This window comes from Schistocerca americana, chromosome 1 (assembly GCF_021461395.2).
Source record: "Schistocerca americana isolate TAMUIC-IGC-003095 chromosome 1, iqSchAmer2.1, whole genome shotgun sequence".
NCBI lineage: Eukaryota > Metazoa > Arthropoda > Insecta > Orthoptera > Acrididae > Schistocerca > Schistocerca americana.
In genome coordinates this window covers 1128484319-1128503763 of record NC_060119.1, presented here as the reverse complement: position 1 = coordinate 1128503763, position 19445 = coordinate 1128484319, and the positions used below count along the sequence as shown (strand labels likewise).

The window sequence follows — 19445 nt, the reverse complement described above, 5'->3', positions numbered from 1 at the left end:
AGGTTATCATGTGTGAAATAAAAGTGCCAGAACCATGATTCGGGATGGTCAGCAACTGGAAGCAGTTAATTCCATGAATTATCTGGGGGTGAGCATTAGGAGTAATTTGAAATGTAATGACCACATAAAATTAATCGTCTGTAAAGTAGATGCCAGACTGAGATTCATTGGAAGAATCCTAAGGAAATGCAGTCCGAAAACAAAAGAAGTAGGTTACAGTACACTTGTTCGCCCACTGCTTGAATATTGCTCACCGGCGTAGGATCCGTACCAGATAGGGTTGATAGCAGAGATAGAGAAGTTCCAACGGGGAGCAGTGCGCTTCGCTAAAGGATCATTTAGTAATCGCGAAAGAGTTACAGAGATGATAGATAAACTCCAGTGGAAGACTCTGCAAGAGAGACGCTCAGTAGCTCCGTACGGGCTTTTGTTGAAGTTTCGAGAACTTACCTTCACCGAGGAGTCAAGCAGTATATTGCTCCCTCCTACTTATATCTCGCGAAGAGACCATGAGGATAAAATCAGAGAGATTAGAGCCCACACAGAGACATACCGACAATCTTTCTTTCCACGAACAATACGAGACTGGAATAGAAGGGAGAACCGATAGAGGTACTCCAGGTACCCTCCGCCACACACCGTCAGGTGGCTTGCGGAGTATGTATGTAGATGTAGACGTAGACGATCACATCAAGAAAGAATGCCGGACAAGGAATTGGAGGTGAACTGACCAACTGTTGCAGCTGTTTGGCAACGGCGAACGATTCAGTTGTAAGATGGAGCGCTCTGAATGGAGGAAACCAGCAACAACGCGTGAAGTATTAACTATCGAGTAATTGTAATCGGACAATAGTTATACGCCTGAGTATGCGGAAAGCGGTCTCTGATCTCATACTCTCAATCTCTGCGGGAGATATGCCGTCGTCCTCCAGCGACGACTCTCTAAATTTATCCAACAGGGCCTCCCAGAACAACCGCGTCATTCTTCCTGAATCTCTTATTTTAGTTTCCAGAGCTACGCTTTCGTCTGGACTGTACTCGCCTGTTAAGATCCTGTCTAGCATAGCGTATCAGGCCGGCCGGAGCGGCCGAGGGTTTCTAGGCGCTACATTCTGGTGCCGCGCGACCGCTACGGTCGCAGGTTCGAATCCTGCCTCGGGCATGGATGTGTGTAATGTCCTTAGGTTAGTTAGGTTTATGTAGTTCTAAGTTCTAGGGGACTGATGACCTCAGAAGTTAAGTCCCATAGTGCTCAGAGCCATTTGAACCATAGCGTATAAGAATTCGTTCTTTGTGTACCGTCATGTTCTAACAACCCTAACACAACAAAGGTCAAAATTTTATAACGATTGTGGTGTTGCTCACGCTGCTAAACACTGCATTTTCGGGCAACAACAGTCATATTACGTGGCAGGTGTCATTACAGCACAGTTATTAGTCATTTCATGTAATAATGAAAAAACTAGGCACTCATCTTTTTGTGTTTCCCACGCTGGTCTCGTCGTAAAATCACGGCTCAATCGTTGAAAGTCTAGGTGGTTATGATTCCAAGCTCGGATGCAAAGAGGCCTAGGTTTTATTGTGCTATATTCAAAAGTTTTGTAGATGCGCTTCTCAAACCATTCTTGGAGATTAAACCTTTCAAAGTTAGCACAATGGTGATGTAAAAAAATAATCAGCACTCCGAATTTAAGTTACATTTCCTTTTAATTGCTTTTATTGCAATATCACGTAACACACAAAACATCACTTCACAATACAAAACATACTTGAAAACATCTTCCTCACAGTCACTGTTAAAGTTCAGATTTTATAAGCTGACGACAATATTCGTCTCTCCAACATGACGTCCACGACTCGACTTTCTCAACGTCCAACTCTCTAACAACTTAACAACTAACTAATAATCGCTTACGCGCCCAAAAATCAGAGTTACAAGTACGTCAAAGATCGTAGTGACAAAAGAAAGAATACACATAAGAATAATATCATTGCAATATAAACATATCGGTGTATCAAAAGTGAAATAAAATCTGAATATTGTCTCAGAAGTATGTTAAGTAGTTAACAGAAATACAGTAGAATATTACTGGTATCGGGAGGTTGAGGTGAGGTACCATAATGGTTGCGTAATTCAAGTACCATTACAATGTGTACTTGGTAACATTTTCGAATGCTGAAACAGTACTGAGTAACAGATCACATGCGGATGGATGCAGGCGTCGGTGCTGGATATAGTGCCTCATAATGATGGTTCAGAAGAATACGTGTAACGCTACTCAGTCTCGCAGCTTCACTGACTCACACTTTCCCTGGTGCTATCGTGTGGACTGACAGCATGAGTTTCCAGAACGCCTGGTTCTTTCGTTCTGTTCCCTGTAGAGATGCTCCTTAACGTGTTGCGCATCTTTCCCGTGACCTTCCAAAAATCGTCTTGCCTTATTCACTTGGTGAACACTGTCTGTGACAATACCTTTGTGTGTACAACTCTCTTCCACGTCCTTCTGCGACTCCCGCAGAAAAGCAATCCAATTTTTCATGGTTTTCTTTGGATTCTCGTCTGCGCCTTTGGAACAGGAAACAAAGTCGATAATGCAGGGTGTTCAAATGAAACATTTTTGATCTACAAATGTAATAAAAAAAAGGATGAGTCGTAGAGCACTATGGGACTTAACATCTGAGGTCCTCAGTCCTCTAGAACTTAGAACTACTTAAACCTAACTAACGTAAGGACATCACATACATCCATGCCCGAGGCAGGGTTCGAACCTGCGTCCGTAGCGGTCTCGCGGTTCCAGACTGAAGCGCCTAGAACCGCTTGGCTTCACCGGCCAGCGATGAGGCGTAGATATTTGCGGTTTGCGTCACCATGTAAAGTAACTCAAAAAGATTTGTATACTTCTACATGGGCCTCTTTCGTAACCCGTAAAATGTCCGGACGATACTCTATGTGCGCACAAGTATTTGTGGGGTGATGGAGGCTCTTCCATCCACAGTTCTTCTGCATAGTTCGTCTAGTTTACGCACAAGCCGGATATACACTCTGGCTTTCACTTTCGCCCACAGGAAGAAATCCAGTAGGTCTATGTCCAGAGATCGTGGTGAACACATGTTTGGTCCATCCTCTCCTATTTATTGCTGTGGAAATATTCGGGCCAGCGAGTCACGAAGACGTAAACTGCAGTGCGGTGGAGCACCGTCCTGCTGGAAGATCACACTCGACTGAAGAGGAAGGACAGTGAACTGCTCAGCCAAACTGTTCCTGTTGCCGTCTGCTCGACGAAGAAAAATGGTCCAACTATGCAGTCTTTCATCAGCACACACTACACAGTCAGATTTTCTCTGTCTATGACACGCTTCCGAAAACTAAGTAGGTTTTACGAATCCCAGATGCGAATGTAGTGCCAGATAACCTTCCCACGAGTGTGTAAGGTTTCTTCGTCACGGAAACGACATTTCCGTGATAGTTAGGGTTTTGCCCGACCCAGTCCAACATCTCGATTGCAGATTAGTGACGAATCTGAAAGCCGTTTTCCTTCAATGCTCGCACAATTTGAACTTTTGAAAGGGGGCTGTTCAGCTCTCTTGATGCTTGGCGGACTGAATTTGATGGGCACACTTGGAAGGTATTTCTGATGTCCTCTGTCATTTCATCAGATGTGCATTTTCTGCCAGAATCTAAGTCCCTTTACACTGCCAATGGCTAGGAACTTGTCACACTGAGCCGTAATCGTCTTAACGTCCGATGGCCACCTTTGAAATTCACGTCGGAAATTTCTATGGAGAGCAACGGGTGATTTAATTTCTGCAAACCGCACCACCCAATGGGCTCTTTCCTTAGCAACTGAAACAAAACAAAATGAATCGTTTAGAGTTTTGAGTTGCTTTACGTGTTGCCGCAAATCGCAAGTATCTATGTGTCGAAGATTTTTTTTTTTTTTTTAATTTGTAAGCGGATTGTGTCTTGTGTAACTATGAGTTCTTGTGACAATGACTACAGGAAACTGCGATGACTAAAACTCTTTTATATCTGTGAATATTGACCCATGAAAATATTATTAGGACACGGTCGGACTGCATTTAAAGGATAAATGGGCACAGGTAGCACTAACATTGAGCAATGACTTAAAAGAATATTTAAGCACACTTGAATCATCCAGTTTCCCATCAAATGGTTCAAATGGCTCTGAGCACTATGGGACTCAACTGCTGTGGTCATCAGTCCCCTAGAACTTAGAACTACTTAAACCTAACTAACCTAAGGACATCACACACACCCATGCCCGAGGCAGGATTCGAACCTGCGACTGTAGCAGCAGCGCAGCTCCGGACTGGAGCGCCTAGAGCCGCACGGCCACCGCGGCTGGCAGTTTCCCATCAATCAGAGCATCGCTTGACCTATAAAAATGTTTAGAATGATCCACGTTATTGAGGAAGCATGTACACTGAGCATACGTGGATCACAATTGTAATTTAAACACTTTTCTTCAGGGAAACTGAACTTCATTTAACGTCTAATTCGCTGCCACAATGATCTCAATGCATACTTACCTTCTGGAACCTGAAATGAGCGCACGTAATATCCTTCTAGTAATTTGCTAAAGGCGTATCACCTGGGTGGGATCCCCACTTCTGTATAAGTTCATGACCACATGGCTACGGTAGTTGAAAAGAACGATGTATAAATGCTCTCAATTTGATAAAGGAAGAGAGCGTGAAAAAATGCAGAAAGATCGTCTATCAGTTGCTGATTATTTTTCAGTACAGAAACAAAACTCATGTTCCATGGAAGAACACAGTTAAAGTTACATGAACCACGTGGCGCCCATGAGTAAATGAGTTTCGCTATTTCGGAAGCAAATAATGGGCGAAGTAGAGAGGATATAAAATGTAGACTGGCTATTGCAAGGAAAGCGTTTTTGAAGAAGAAAAATTTGTTAACATCGAGTATAGATTTAAATGTCAGGAAGTCGTTTCTGAAAGTATTTGTATGGAGTGTAGCCATGTATGGATGTGAAACATGGACGATAAATAGAGAATAGAAGCTTTCGAAATGTGGTGTTACAGAAGAATGCTGAAGATTAGATAGATAGATCACGTAGCTAATAAAGAGGTATTGAATAGAATTGGGGAGAAGAGGAATTTGTGGCACAACTTGACTAGAAGACGAGATTAGTTGGTAGGAGACGTTCTGAGGCATCAAGGGATCACCAACTTAGTACTGGAGGGAAGCGTGCAGGGTAAAAATAGTAGAGGGAGACTAAGAGATGAATACATTAAGGAGATTAAGAAGGTTATAGGTTGCAGTAGTTAGTCGGAGATGAAGAGGTTTGCACAGGATAGAGCAGCATGGAGAGCTGCATCAAACCAGTTTGTGGACTGAAGACCACAACAACAGTAACAATGAATGTGCAATATAGTCTCCACTAAAACGTTAACTAATGAATGTACACTGGAATGTGACGTACAAATAAAAAAGTTTTTAAAAGTATGTAAATGTATAACTGCCATTTCATCGGTTTTAGAGTCTAACAGATGTAATGCTGGTACAAAATTGTTAAGACTTTCGTGGCTACTTCTTGACAAGCTGCCTGTTGGCTTCTGACTCGGGTTCTTCGGACAACGATTGTTTGATGATTTTTCTGACGTTTCACCGGCACTAGTGGCTGGCGTTGTCAAAGCTTCACCCTCCATTATTGGTGGAGGACTGCAACCGAGCTCGTGGGCGCAGACTGTATGTACCTGGCGCGCCAACGTCCAAGGGCTTTTGCGTGGTCATTACCGCTGCGGTTCTCCTCTTGCTGCCCGCAACGATCGTTCGCTGCAGTACGGAAATCCAGGTTCCGTTCACCTTGAGGTTTTCTTCTTTCTTGTTATAGCTATTCTCGTGTTTGTGTCCTTTGAACAAGGGGGTATGATAACACTTTTCCGACTAGGCGAATTTTACTATGTAGCAGAGCGTGTGCTCTGCCGTGGCCGATTTCTCCACCTGTCGCAACCTGCAATGCTGCATATTTTCGGTGATCCTGGTGCTGACTGATAGTCCAGTCATTCCAACGCAACTTTCCCGCATGTACAGGGTATTCGGTATATTCCCGACATTTCAAGTGGGTCCCTTTTCTCTTTTGCCGACATAAGACACACTTTCATCTATCTATCTATATAGATACTCCGCAATCTACCATACGGTGCGCGGCTGAGGGTACCTCGTACCACAACTAGCATCTTCTCTTCCTGTTCCACTCCCAAACAGAACGAGGGAGAAATGACTGCCTATATGCCTCTGTACGATCCCTAATCTCTCTTATTTTATCTTTGTGGGCTTTCCACGAAATATAAGTTGGCGGCAGTAAAATTGTACTGCAGTCAGCCTCAAATGCTGGTTCTCTAAATTTCCGCAGTAGCGATTCACGAAAAGAACGCCTCCTTTCCGCCAGAGACTCCCACCCGAGTTCCTGAAGCATTTCCGTAACGCTCGCGTGATGATCAAACCTACCAGTAACAAATCTAGCAGCCCGCCTCTGAATTGCTTCCATGTCCTCCCTCAATCCGAACCGATAGGGATCCCAAACGCTAGAGCAGTACTCAAGAATAGATCGCATTAGTGTTTTATAAGCGGTCTCCTTTACAGATTTCCCAAAATTCTAGCAATGAACCGAAGACGACTATCCGCCTTCCCCACAACTGCCATCACATGCTTGTCCCACTTCATATCGCTCTGCAATGTTACGCCCAAATATTTAATCGACGTGACTGTGTCAAGCGCTACACTACTAATGGAGTAGTGAAACATTACGGGATTCTTTTTCCCATTCATCTGCATTAATTTACATTAATCTGTATTTAGAGTTAGCTGCCATTCTTTACACCAATCACAAATCCTGTCCAAGTCATCTTGTATCCTCCTACAGTCACTCAACGACGACACCTTCCCGTACACCACAGCATCGTCAGCAAACAGCCGCACGTTGCTATCCACACCATCGAAAAGATCATTTATGTAGATAGAAAACAACAGCGGACCTACCACACTTCCCTGGGGCACTCCAGATTATACCCTCACCTCCGATGAACACGCGCCATCTTCTTTGTCAGCTTACAAATAGTGTTTACGTCCTCTTTGCGCAAAATACGGCCGATTCTGTCCGTCACTCAGGGAATGTGCGGCAGAAAGGCCGTACCCGACATTTCTTTCTCCAATGTGTCACTTTGCTGAGTGTTTGACTCTGTTACACCTCTTACATAACTGGTGGAGTAAGCATTCTCCTTAGTCCGGTTTCCAGGTGTTGCATTTCTCGACTGAGGTGCTGTGGCTCGCCGGCCGAAGTGGCCGTGCGGTTAAAGGCGCTGCAGTCTGGAACCGCAAGACCGCTACGGTCGCAGGTTCGAATCCTGCCTCGGGCATGGATGTTTGTGATGTCCTTAGGTTAGTTAGGTTTAACTAGTTCTAAGTTCTAGGGGACTAATGACCTCAGCAGTTGAGTCCCATGGTGCTCAGAGCCATTTCAACCATTTGCTGTGGCTCACATACTCGTCTTGCTCGCGTTCGAAGCGTATTAATCAAGCCTGTTTTCTGGCTCGGACAATAATTTGAGTCTTCCCAGGTATCGGTCCGCGTGCGTCGGTTTTCGATGCACACTGTGTCGCAGGTTTTCATCATCGCTCGTGACCAGCTCGTCTAAAATGGGCAGCTCTTCGTCCTTTTCTAGCTCTATGGAAAATTTTGTGTTGGCATGGAGGCTGTTCAAGGGTCTTAGAAACTCACCGATCTGGTTTCACACAATGAAGGTATCATCAATCTATCTGTACCACGCCTTAGGTTTACAATGTTCCACGTCCAATGCCTGTGTTTCGAAATGTTCCGCGAAGAAGTTGGCCACCATTCGACGCCTTCCATCTTTTCGTAGGAGTGCATTTCCACATGAAATAGCTCGTCATGAGACTGCATAAAGAGCTTGGTGACATCTTGCGACAAAATGGAACCAATATGCTCCGGAGAGTCACCAAGTGGCATTTTGGTAAACAAAGAAACAGCATGGAAGTTGACCAGGATATCGTTTGCTCCTAGTTTTAGTTTCTTCAGCTTCTCAGTGAAATGTCCTGAACCCTTTATTTATCTGTCAGCCTTTTCCCCGCGCGGCTGGAGCAGAGAGGCCAAATATTTCGCCAGTTTATACGTCGGTGAACCACGTGCGCTAACGGTCGGTCTTACATCTACATCTACATTTATACTCCGCAAGCCACCCAATGGTGTGTGGCGGAGGGCACTTTACGTGCCACTGTCAATATCTCCCTTTCTTGTTCCAGTCGCGTATGGTTCGCGGGAAGAACAACTGCCGGAAAGCATCCGTGCCCGCTCGAATCTCTCTAATTTTACATTCGTGATCTCCTCGGGAGGTATAAGTAGGGGGAAGCAATATATTCGATACCTCATCCAGAAACGCACCCTCTCGAAACCAGGACAGCAAGCTACACCGCGGTGCAGAGCGCCTCTCTTGTAGAGTCTGCCACTTGAGTTTGCTAATCATCTCCGTAACGCTATCACAGTTACCAAATAACCCTGTGACGCACCGCTCTTCTTTGGATCTTCTCTATCTCCTCCGTCAATCCGACCTGGTACGGATCCCACACTGATGAGCAATACTCAAGTACAGGTCGAACGAGTGCTTTGTAAGCCACCTCCTTTGTTGATGGTCTACATTTTCTAAGGACTCTCCCAATGAATCTCAACCTGGCACCCGCCTAACCAACAATAAATTTTATATGATCATTCGACTTCAAATCATTCTGTACGCATACTCTCAGATAATTTACAGAAGTAACTGCTACCAGTGTTTGTTCCGCTATCATATAATCACACAATAAAGGCGCCTTCTTTCTATGTATTCGCACTGCATTACATTTGTCTATGTTAAGGGTCAGTTGCCACTCCCTGCACCAAGTGCCTATCCGCTGCAGATCTTCCTCCATTTCGCTGCAATTTTCTAATGCTGCAACTTCTCTGTATACTACAGCATCATCCGCGAAAAGCCGCATGGAACTTCCGACACTATCTACTAACTCATTTACCGGGTGATCAAAAAGTCAGTATAAATTTGAAAACTGAATAAATCACTGAATACTGTAGATAGAGAGGTAAAAATTGACACACATGCTTGGAATGACATGGGCTTTTACTAGAACCAAAAAAATGCAAACGTTCAGAAAATGTCCGACAGATGGCGTTTCATCTGATCAGAATAGCAATAATTAGCGTAACAAAGTAAGAGAAAGCAAAGATGATGTTCTTTACAGGAAATGCTCAATATGTCCACCATCATTCGACAACAATAGCTGTAGTCTAGGAATAATGTTGTGAACAGCACTGTAAAGCATGTCCGGAGTTATGGTAAGGCACTGGCGTCGGATGTTGTCTTTCAGCATCCCTAGAGGTGTCGGTCGATCACGACACACTTGCTTGCAACTTTAGGTAACCCCAAAGCCAATAATCGCACGGACTGAGGTCTGGGGACCTGGGAGGCCAAGCATGACGAAAGTGGCGGCTGAGCACACGATCATCACCAAACGGCGCGCGCAAGAGATCTTTCACGCTTCTAGCAATATGAGGTGGAGCGCCATCCTGCATAAACATCGTACGTTCCAGCAGGTGTTTATCAGCCAGGCTGGGGATGATGCGATCCTGTAACATATCGGCGTACCTCTCACCTGTCACGGTAGCAGTTACAAAACCAGAATCACGCATTTCCTCGAAGAAAGAAAAAAGGCCCGATAACGATAGATGTGGTAAATCCAACCCATACCGTGACTTTCTCGTCGTGCAATGGAGTTTCCACGACAGTTCTAGGATTTTCGGTAGCCCAAATTTTGCAGTTGTGGGCGTTGACAGACCCTCGGAGCTTGAAATGAGCGTCGTCGGTCCACAACACGTTACTCAACCAATCGTCATGTTCCGCCATCTTTTGAAACGCCCACACCGCAAATGCCCTCCGCTTCACTAAATCGCCAGGTAACAGTTCATGATGCCGATGGATTTTGTACGGATAGCATCGGAGGGTACCCCTAAGTGCCAACCAAACAGAAGTGTATGGATGCCGGTGCGACGTGCGACTGCACGAGCACTGACTTCCCCGTGCATAGACGAACCCGCTACAGTCTCCATTTCTTCCTGAACTGTCTCAGCAGCATTGCGCCCTGTGCTCGGTCGGTCACTACGGGGTCTATCGTCTAAACAACCCGTGGCTTCGAACTTCGAAATCATTCTCGCCACAGCTACATTTGTCAACCGACCTTTAGCCATTCCAATCCCCTTCCTATGGCGATCGGATCGTAACGTTGAACTAGCACATTCCCCATTCTGCTAATACAGCTTCACTAAAAGTGCCTTTTCAGGTGACGTCAACATGCTGCGACTGCTGGCGCATCTGATTCTCTCATTACAGCTCCTTTTATACACGATTGTCATGCGCAGTCACTGACATTTTGTTGTCCAGCGCCATCTGTCGGACATTTAGTGAACTTTTGTTGTTCTTATAAAACTCCATGTCATTCCAAGCATGTGTGTCAATTTTTACCTCTGTATCTACATTATTCCGTGGTTTATTAAGTTTTCAAATTTATACTGACTTTTTGATCACCCTGTATATTGTGAAAAGCAATGGTCCCATAACATTCCCCTGTGGCACGCCGGAGGTTACTTTAACGTCTGTAGACGTCTCTCCGTTGAGAACAATATGCTGTGTTCTTCAATCCAGCCACACAGCTGGTCTTAATGGAACGTCATTCTTATGGATCTTTGGTAAAGCACACAGCCGAGATACTAGGGCTTCTGTGTTGTGCAGGTTAGTCTGTACGTCCGCCGAGAGAGAAGATGCCGTGATTAACCGATTTTGGGAGTGCAGATGTACGAGAAGACGCAGTAGTGCTGGGGTGCTGCTGGCGGTAGCCCCCGCTCGGGACACGGGACTGTCCCGCCCCTCGCCGCCCCCACCCCCGCCGCCGCCCCCGCGCCAGTAATGCCGGCGCACACAGCGCGGCCCGAAGAGCGCCCGGCCAATCACTAAGTCAAATAGAAAGCGAATTACGCGCCGTGGCCCGCGCCATGTTGACACTCGGCGCTGCGCTGGCTGGTGCTCGTGCTGGGGAAGGGAGGCGCTCCATCTCGGCCCCGGCGCCCGCACATCCGCCCGCCGCCGCCGCTACTTAACATTAAAAAGTTCGCCGCGAGTTTTCCGGCGCGCCGAGTTAAGGCGGCAGTGCCGCGGGCAAACAGAGGCGCTCTGCCGTTCGCAGCCCGAGCTTCTTCCCCCAGGGCACAACTCTCTCTCCCCCCACCACTCTGCTGCCAGAGGCTCAAACTCGACGCTACTGTTGCGGCCTGTGCGTCGCCGTCCCTTATCTGTCTCGTTACATTCCAAGTCAGCACCTTCAAACCGAGTTCCCCGTTTCGACGGCGTATCTGGAAACCGAGCAGAAAGTCTTTTACGATCTTTGCCAGGAATAAAGTCCGAGTTTCTGTCGCGTCAAAACAGAGGCACCCTCCATCACTACCATCGACATTACCGTCATGTTGTGTGGATGCCCACCCCTCTGTGACGAAACTGGAGCCTCCGTAACCTACATGTACTCGTGCAGACTCCGCCAGCCATTGCGTGGTCCATGGCGGAGGGTACCTTGTAGCACGGGTAGCATTCATTTCACGCTAGGAGTTTCACGAGTTGTCCCATCGACTGTTGTGTGCATTCTGTATACATCGACTGTTGTGTGCTTCTTGAATCTGCACTGTTCATTGTTCTTAGTTGATTTACAACAAGAAGGTAAAATTAAATCGAACTAGATGGTTTAATATTTCCAGCAACATTCGGCATTACTTCGAATTTCAGTTTCTCAATTTAATGTTTCTGCCCACAAGACTTATGTACAATTCATTGGCTTTTATAAAAATACGAAACACTTTAATTTCTCCCTATTTCACGTTTTTACCCACATGATTTATGCACGATTAATCGAACTAAAAAAATGCCTAGACACTTTCGTTATGGTTATGATTCCTTCATTCAGATATTCATTATGTTTATGAAACACACAATAACATCTCACATTCTTTGGATTGCAGCTTAATAATTAATTATTTCATGGTTCTATCCACAGGATTTAGACACGATACATCGGATTCTTAAACAAAATGGGGTAGCATTCATTTCAGGCTAGAAAAATAACAAGAAACTTTCATTATGGTTATGATTCCATCATTCAGATATTCGTTATGTACATGAAACACACAATAATATCCCACATTCTTTGGATTGCAGCTTAATAATTAATTATTTCACGTTTCTATCCACACGATTTATGCACGATTCATCGGATTAAAAAAAAAATTGACTAAAAGCTTTTTTTTTTACTTTCGTTATGGTTCCTTCGTTCAGACATTCATTATGTTCCTGAAACACATAATACCATCTCAAATTGTTGGGATCACAGCTTAATAATTAATCCAACAGGGATGAGCGTAACAAATAATTCCTGTCACTTCGGTTGTACACATGAATTTACATTTAGCTTTCACGTTATCGGTACAGCCGCAAAGATCGATTTACGCACTCATGTAGTCGATTTAGGTTATTTACGCCACTATGACGCAGGGTTCTCCTCATCTAGCGTGAGATGAATGCTACCCTTGTAGCACAGCTTAGCTCGCAAATGGAGCTATTGAAGAACGACTGTCTGTGTGTCTCCTTACGAAACTTAATTTCTATTTATATAAAAAATGACGAAATTCCTCCACCTGTATTTGAGGTGTCGATTTTATTTTGTCAAATTTCGTCATTTTTAATATAAATTTATACCAGCTGACATCCCACTGTCCTCCATTTCAACTATGGATGTACGAAGATTAATTTCTATTACCTTCTCTCCATGGTGCCAACGGCCTTACCGCAGTGGTAACACCAGTTCCCGTCAGATCACCGAAGTTAAGCGCTGTCGGGATGGGCTAGCACTTTGATGGGTGACCATCCGGTCTGCCGAGCGCTGTTGGCAAGCGGGATGGACTCAGCTCTTGTGAGGCAAACTGAGGAGCTACTTGATTGAGAAGTAGCGGTTCAGGTCTCGGAAACTGACATACGGCCGGGAGAGCGGTGTGTTGACCACATGCCTTTCTCCATTCAATTGTGACACGAGACGAAACGTGGGTACCCCATTACGATCTAGAGACGAAACGTCAGTCTATGGAATATCGACACAAAGACTCGCCCTAGAAAAAGAAATTCAAGACGCATCCCTCAGCTGTAAAAATCTTGGCCACAGTGTTCTGTGACGCAGATGGTGTTATCCATGTCGATTTCCTTGATCGTGGAACAACAATAAATTCAGAGTGTTACATCACGACGCTGTGAACTCTGAAACGACAGCTAACAAGGGTCCGAAAGGAAAAGGAAAATGTTTTCCTGCAGTATGACAGTGCCAAACTACACACTTCACGTGTCACCACCACAGCAGAATTTCAGAGACTGAATCTCACCACCGTACAGCATCTTCCATACGGTCCAAATTTAGCACCGTCTGCCTTCCATCTGTTCCCGGTAATGAAAGAAGATCTGCGGGGATATCATTATGCTTCTGGTGAAGACGTTGAGAGCACTGTGAGACTGTGGTGGCGGAAACAAAGTGTCGACTTCTTCAGAAAACTTGTTCAGCGTTGACAGAAATGTATCCAATTGGCTGGTGATTATGTGGAAAAGTGATTATTGGTAATTAAAGATCACATTCTAAGGATTATTCCTGCGTTTGATTTATTAAAATATTCCCATCCAAACCCAATTAACGAAGGTGGAGGCATTAATTTTTATTCAACCCTCGTATTATGTTGCAACCAGTTTCGGTGACTCAATACACCACTTAAGGCATTAACTGATGCTGAAAAGGTGACCAGAAATCGTATACACTATCCCATCAGTGGCCAACATCTGTGAACTACTGTATTAGAGATGTTGTATCTTTAACCATTGACTACCAACTCGGTAGTTGATTGGAGATCACCCTCTCATGGTCGGATAAGGCCTGAAGATGGTGTATTGAGTCACCGAAACTGGTAGCAAGATAATAAAATAATATCAAAACGAGTGCTGCAGGTGACTCAGTTTTTACGTTCGAGTTAACTGCAGATTTGGGAATTGCATTGGGAGCGGCCGACGGCCAGTTGCGCCACAAATTGTTGCCATGGCTGAGGATGGTTGACGCAGTGTGCGATCTTCAAGCAGGGCAGGAGCTGTGTCTCACGACACCTGAACAATCCGTGGCCCACCGTTCGAAAAGTGCTGCGAACAATTGTGAAATAGTCTGTCTAGTGGGGTTTCAGGCTGTCGCGGTTGCAGATGGCCGTCACATTGACATCATTTCTGACGCAGCACGTAAACAGTATCCAATTAAAAAAATGTTACCCTCTAACGAGGAAATTAAAACTTGTTTCTTTCAACGGTTTATTCGTTACTTGTATTCCGCATGTCCTTACAAATGTGCCACAAAGTGTCATTGTCCTGCGATCTGTCGTTTTTCAGGTAGCGAAAGTTCTATTATAACCACCTTGTACACAGAGAACAAGAGCGCTCTATCCTGCCTCCCTGAGCGACTCCCGACCATACCCCTCCGTCTGTACAGTACTCGCCCTCCAGCACAACTACTCCGTTCTGTTACTTAAGGCGTCTTCGAGACACTCACATATCTGAAAAGCTACCAAAACTGACCATTTTCATATGGAAAATATAATAATAAAAATAACTGATCTTGGCAAATTGAAGCAGAATTTGGTCAAAAATACTGAAAGCGTGCGAAGCATAAGGTATCTACCGTAAAATACGTAGGATTACCTATATGGAGTGATGCTAAGTGGAATGGCCATATAAAACAAATAGTGGGAAAAGCAGATGCCATACTGAGATTCATTGAAAGAATCTTAAGGAAATGTAAGTCATCCATGAAGGAAATGGCTTATAAGGCGCTTGTTCGACCGATTCTTGAGTATTCTTCATCAGTCTGAGATCCCTACGAGGTAGGTCTGATAGAGGAGATAGAGAAGATCTAACGAAGAGCGGCGCGTTTCGACACGGGTGGTCGCTCGGCGCAAGAGGGTTACAGAGATGCTCAACAAACTGCAGTCGGAGACGCTGCAAGAGAGGTCTTGTGCATCACGGAGAGACGTTCAGATTTCGAGAGAGTACTTCCCGGGAAGAGCCGGACAATAAGTTGCTTCCTCCCATACACGTCTCGTGAAATGGCCACAATAAGAAAATGCGAAAAATTAGAGCTATTACCGACGCTTACCGACAATCATTCCTCCCATGTGCCATTCGAGAATGAGACAGGAAAGGAAGCATCATCTACATCTACGTAGATACTCCGCAAGTCACCGTACGGTGCGTGGCAGAGGGTACCCCGCACCACTACTAGTCATTTCCTTTGCTGTTCCTCTCGCAAGCAGAGCGAGGGAAAGACGACTGTCTGTATGCCTCTGTACGAGCCCTAACCTCTCTAATCTTAAATTCATTGTCCTTACGCGAAATCCACGTTGATGGCAGTACGATCGCTCTGCAGTCAGCCTAAAAACTCACCTCTCGAAATGTTCTCAGTAACGTTCCTCGAAGGAAACGTCATCTTCCCGCCAGGGATTCCCATTTGAGTATATTAAGCATCTCCGTAGTATTTTCGCGTAGTTCTAACCCACCGGCAACAAATCTAGCAGCCCGCCTCTGAACTGCTTCGATATCATCCTTTAATCTGACCTGGTGCGTGTTCCAAACACTCGAGCAGTACTCAAGAATTGGCTCGCACTAGCGTCCTATATGCGGTCTCGTTTACAGATGAAACACACTTGCCAAAATCCTCCCAATAAACCCAAGTCGACAAGTCGCCTTCCCTATCACAATCCTTACTTGCTCATTCCATTTCATATCGCTTCGCAGCATCACGCCCAGACATTTAATCGATGCGACTACGTCAAGCAGGACAGTATCCGAATATTACAGGTTTCTTTTTCTTATTCATTCGCATTAACTTACATTTTTCTACGTTTAGAGCTATCTGCCATTCATCGCACCAACTAGAAATTTTATGTAGGTCATCTTGTATCCTCCTACAGTTACGTCTCTGATGAACAGACGCCGTCGGGGACAACATATTGCTTTTTTTTACTTAAGAAGTCTTCAAATCATTCACATACCTGGGAACGCATTCAGTATGCTCATAGCTCCGTTAACAGCCAGCAATGGGATACCGTGTCAAATTATTTCCGGAAATCTAGAAATATGCAATATGCCTGTTGCCATTCATCCATTATCATGAGAGAAAACGGCAAGCTGAGTATTTATTGCACGAGCGATGCATTCTAAAACCATGCTGCTTTGTGGGCATAAGCTTGTCGATGTCAAGGACGTTTATTATATTCGAAGTAAGGATATGTTGAAGGCCTCTGAAGCCAACTAATGTCCGAGGTTTCGGTCTGTAATTTTGTAGGTCCATCCTTTTACACTCCTTATGTGCAGAAGTCACTTGCGCTTTCTTGCAGTCGATTGGGAGTTGACGCTGGGCGAGAGAGTCGCGATAAAATGGACGCTAGCTAGGGGGCCAATACCGTAGAGTACTCTTTGTATAACCCAATTGGGATCAGTTATTGGCATAGACGTACCCTCCGCCACACACCGTCAGGTGGTTCGCGGAGTACTGATGTAGATGTAGATAACGAAAATACATTCGTAAGCAGTAACCTGTTAGTATGCGCGATTTGGTCTCCTTGTCATCAAAGCTACACGTCTTTGCTTCATAGTGTAATGTAGATTGCTCAGATTCGCAAAGTAAACTGAATGTTGCGGTCTGAATCTGGTACACTCATTAAAGTGTAACACAATTCTGGTAAAATGTAGAATTCCGCATTTAAGAGAAATGAATATGCCAGACGTCCTATCGAGAGTTAGGATTTAAACCATAGAATTTATAGTTTGTAACTTCCTAAACAACACTGCTGGCCATTAAAATTGCTACACCAAGAAGAAATGCAGATGATAAACGGGTATTCATTGGACAAATATATTATACTAGAAGTGACATGTAATTACATTTTCACGCAATTTGAGTGCACAGATCCTGAGAAATCACTACTCAGAACAACCACGTCTGGCCGTAATAACGGCCTTGATATGCCTGAGCATTGAGGAAAACAGAGCTTGGATGGTGTGTACAGGTACAGCTGCCCATGCAGCTTCAACACGATACCACAGTTCATCAAAGAGTAGTGACTGGCGCATTGTGACGAGCCAGTTGCTCGGCCACCATTGATCAGACGTTTTCAATTGGTCAGAGATCTGGAGAATGTGCTGGCCAGGGTAGCAGTCGAACATTTTCTGTATCCAGAAAGGCCCGTACAGGACCTGCATCATGCGGTCGTGCATTGTCCTGCTGAAATGTAGGGTTTCGCAGGGATCGAATGAAGGGTAGAGCCACGGTCGTAACACATCTGAAATGTAACGTCCACTGTTCAAAGTGCCGTCGATGCGAACAAGAGGTGACCGAGACGTGCAACCAATGGCACCCCATACCATCACGCCGTGTGATACGCCAGTATGGCGATGACGAATACACGCTTCCAATGTGCGTTCACCGCGATGTCACCAAACACGGATTCGACCATCATGATGCTGTAAACAGAACCTGGATTCATCCGAATAAATGACGGTTTGCCATTCGTGCACCCAGGTTCGTCGTCGAGTACACCATCGCAGGCGCTCCTGTCTGTGACGCAGCGTCAAGGATAACCGCAGCCATGGTCTCCGAGCTGATAGTTCATGCTGCTGCAAACGTCGTCGAACTGTTTGTGCAGATGGTTGTTGTCTTGAAAACGTCCCCATCTCAGAGATCGAGACATGGCTGCACGATCCGTTACAGCCATGCGGATAAGATGCCTGTCATCTCGACTGCTAGTGATACGAGGCCGTTGGGATCCAGCACGGCGTTCCGTATTACCCTCCTGAACCCACCGATTCCATATTCTGCTAACAGTCATTGTATCTCGACCAACGCGAGCAGCAATGTCACGATATGACAAACCGCAATCGCGATAGGCTACAATCCGACCTTTATCGAAGTCGGAAACGTGATGGTACGCATTTCTACTGTTTACACGACGCATCACAACAACGTTTCACGAGGCGACGGCGGTCAACTGCTGTTTGTGTATGAGAAATCGGTTGGAAACTTTCCTCATGTCAGCACGTTGTAGGTGTCGCCACCGGCACCAATCTTGTGTGAATGCTCTGAGATAATCATTTGCATATCACAGCATCTTCTTCCTGTCGGCTAAATTTCGCGTCTATAGCGCGTCAACTTCGTGGTGTAGCAATTTTAATGGCCAGTAGTGTACTTGTTATTCTCCAATGTATCAAGTATGACTGCTGTTCCGTCTTCATTTAAGTTGTTTGTTTCACAGTGAGATTTGGTTTGAATCGCTGTATTTAAATGTGTGTTAGTTTCAAATTTGGCAACAGTTCGAACGAAAACAGTTGTAAATGATCTGATAACGAGGATTGGTACCTACAAAGCAAATATTGTTTATATCCAGATAAAGGAAATCGCAAAAGGTTCCGTTGACCCACGTAGCACATGTTAAGGGACTAAATCGGTTTACCGCTTCACAACAGGCCAGGATTACATGACTGTCAATTCGCCTATTCACAGCGTACAGTACGCCTAAGAATCTCTTCGAGCGACGTGATAGCCTGAAACCGCAGCGGCGGTCTAGTCGGCAGATTCTCCTTCCCGCTACACACTGTCGCCTTCCACCTTTCACAGCTGCAAGTGTTTCCGTGCTCGGTGTTTGCCCTGCGTCCTCCGCCAGACAGTGGCTTTCTGTCAACGCTGGTACCGCCGCCACGTTCTGCTCTCCCGCCGCAGAAAGCTTTCTGGCGAACGGCAAACAAACAGCGGCCGGCCGCCGAGAGCGGGCCGAGCTTCCTCTGCCGGACACGCGTGCTGCAGGTGTCGAGTTTCTCACACCAGCCCAGCCCAGCCCAGCGTGGAAAGCAGGTCCAAGGCGCTCCGGACAACACTTTGCGTTCCGCACACTTCTCTAAACATCTGGCACGCAACAAACACAGGCAACTGGCGAGCATCTAAAGAGTTAAGATCACACCACACTGGCTCACTACCAACTAAACTTGTTAACGTATTAGCCACATCAACGTTCCTCTGTTGCAGATTCAAGAACACTAGTATAGCCTGTGATCGAAATTTAAAACATAGAAAGTCAAATTATTTTATATAATTAATTGCAATTTGTTCGTATGCAGATTCTAACTTCTTACCTGAACACTATGCAGATTTTTAGTTCTTACCTGAACGCAATAAGGAAAAAAGTAAGAAAGGGCGAAGAGGGACATGAGAAAATTAAACATGCAAATTAG

General features: G+C 45.3%; 1 protein-coding gene and 1 pseudogene across 1 annotated transcript in view; both read left to right on the top strand.

The window, feature by feature from the left end:
- LOC124597070 (protein tailless-like) overlaps positions 1–19115 on the top strand; it is a 90968-nt gene extending 71853 nt beyond the window's left edge. Inside the window, exon 4 of the mRNA XM_047135916.1 lies at positions 18721–19115. Within this exon, the coding sequence (XP_046991872.1) occupies positions 18721–19115 (395 nt within the window). The remainder of the gene's footprint in view (positions 1–18720) is intronic.
- On the top strand, positions 12921–13038 carry LOC124559565 (annotated as a pseudogene).
- Positions 19116–19445: the final 330 nt, after the last annotated feature.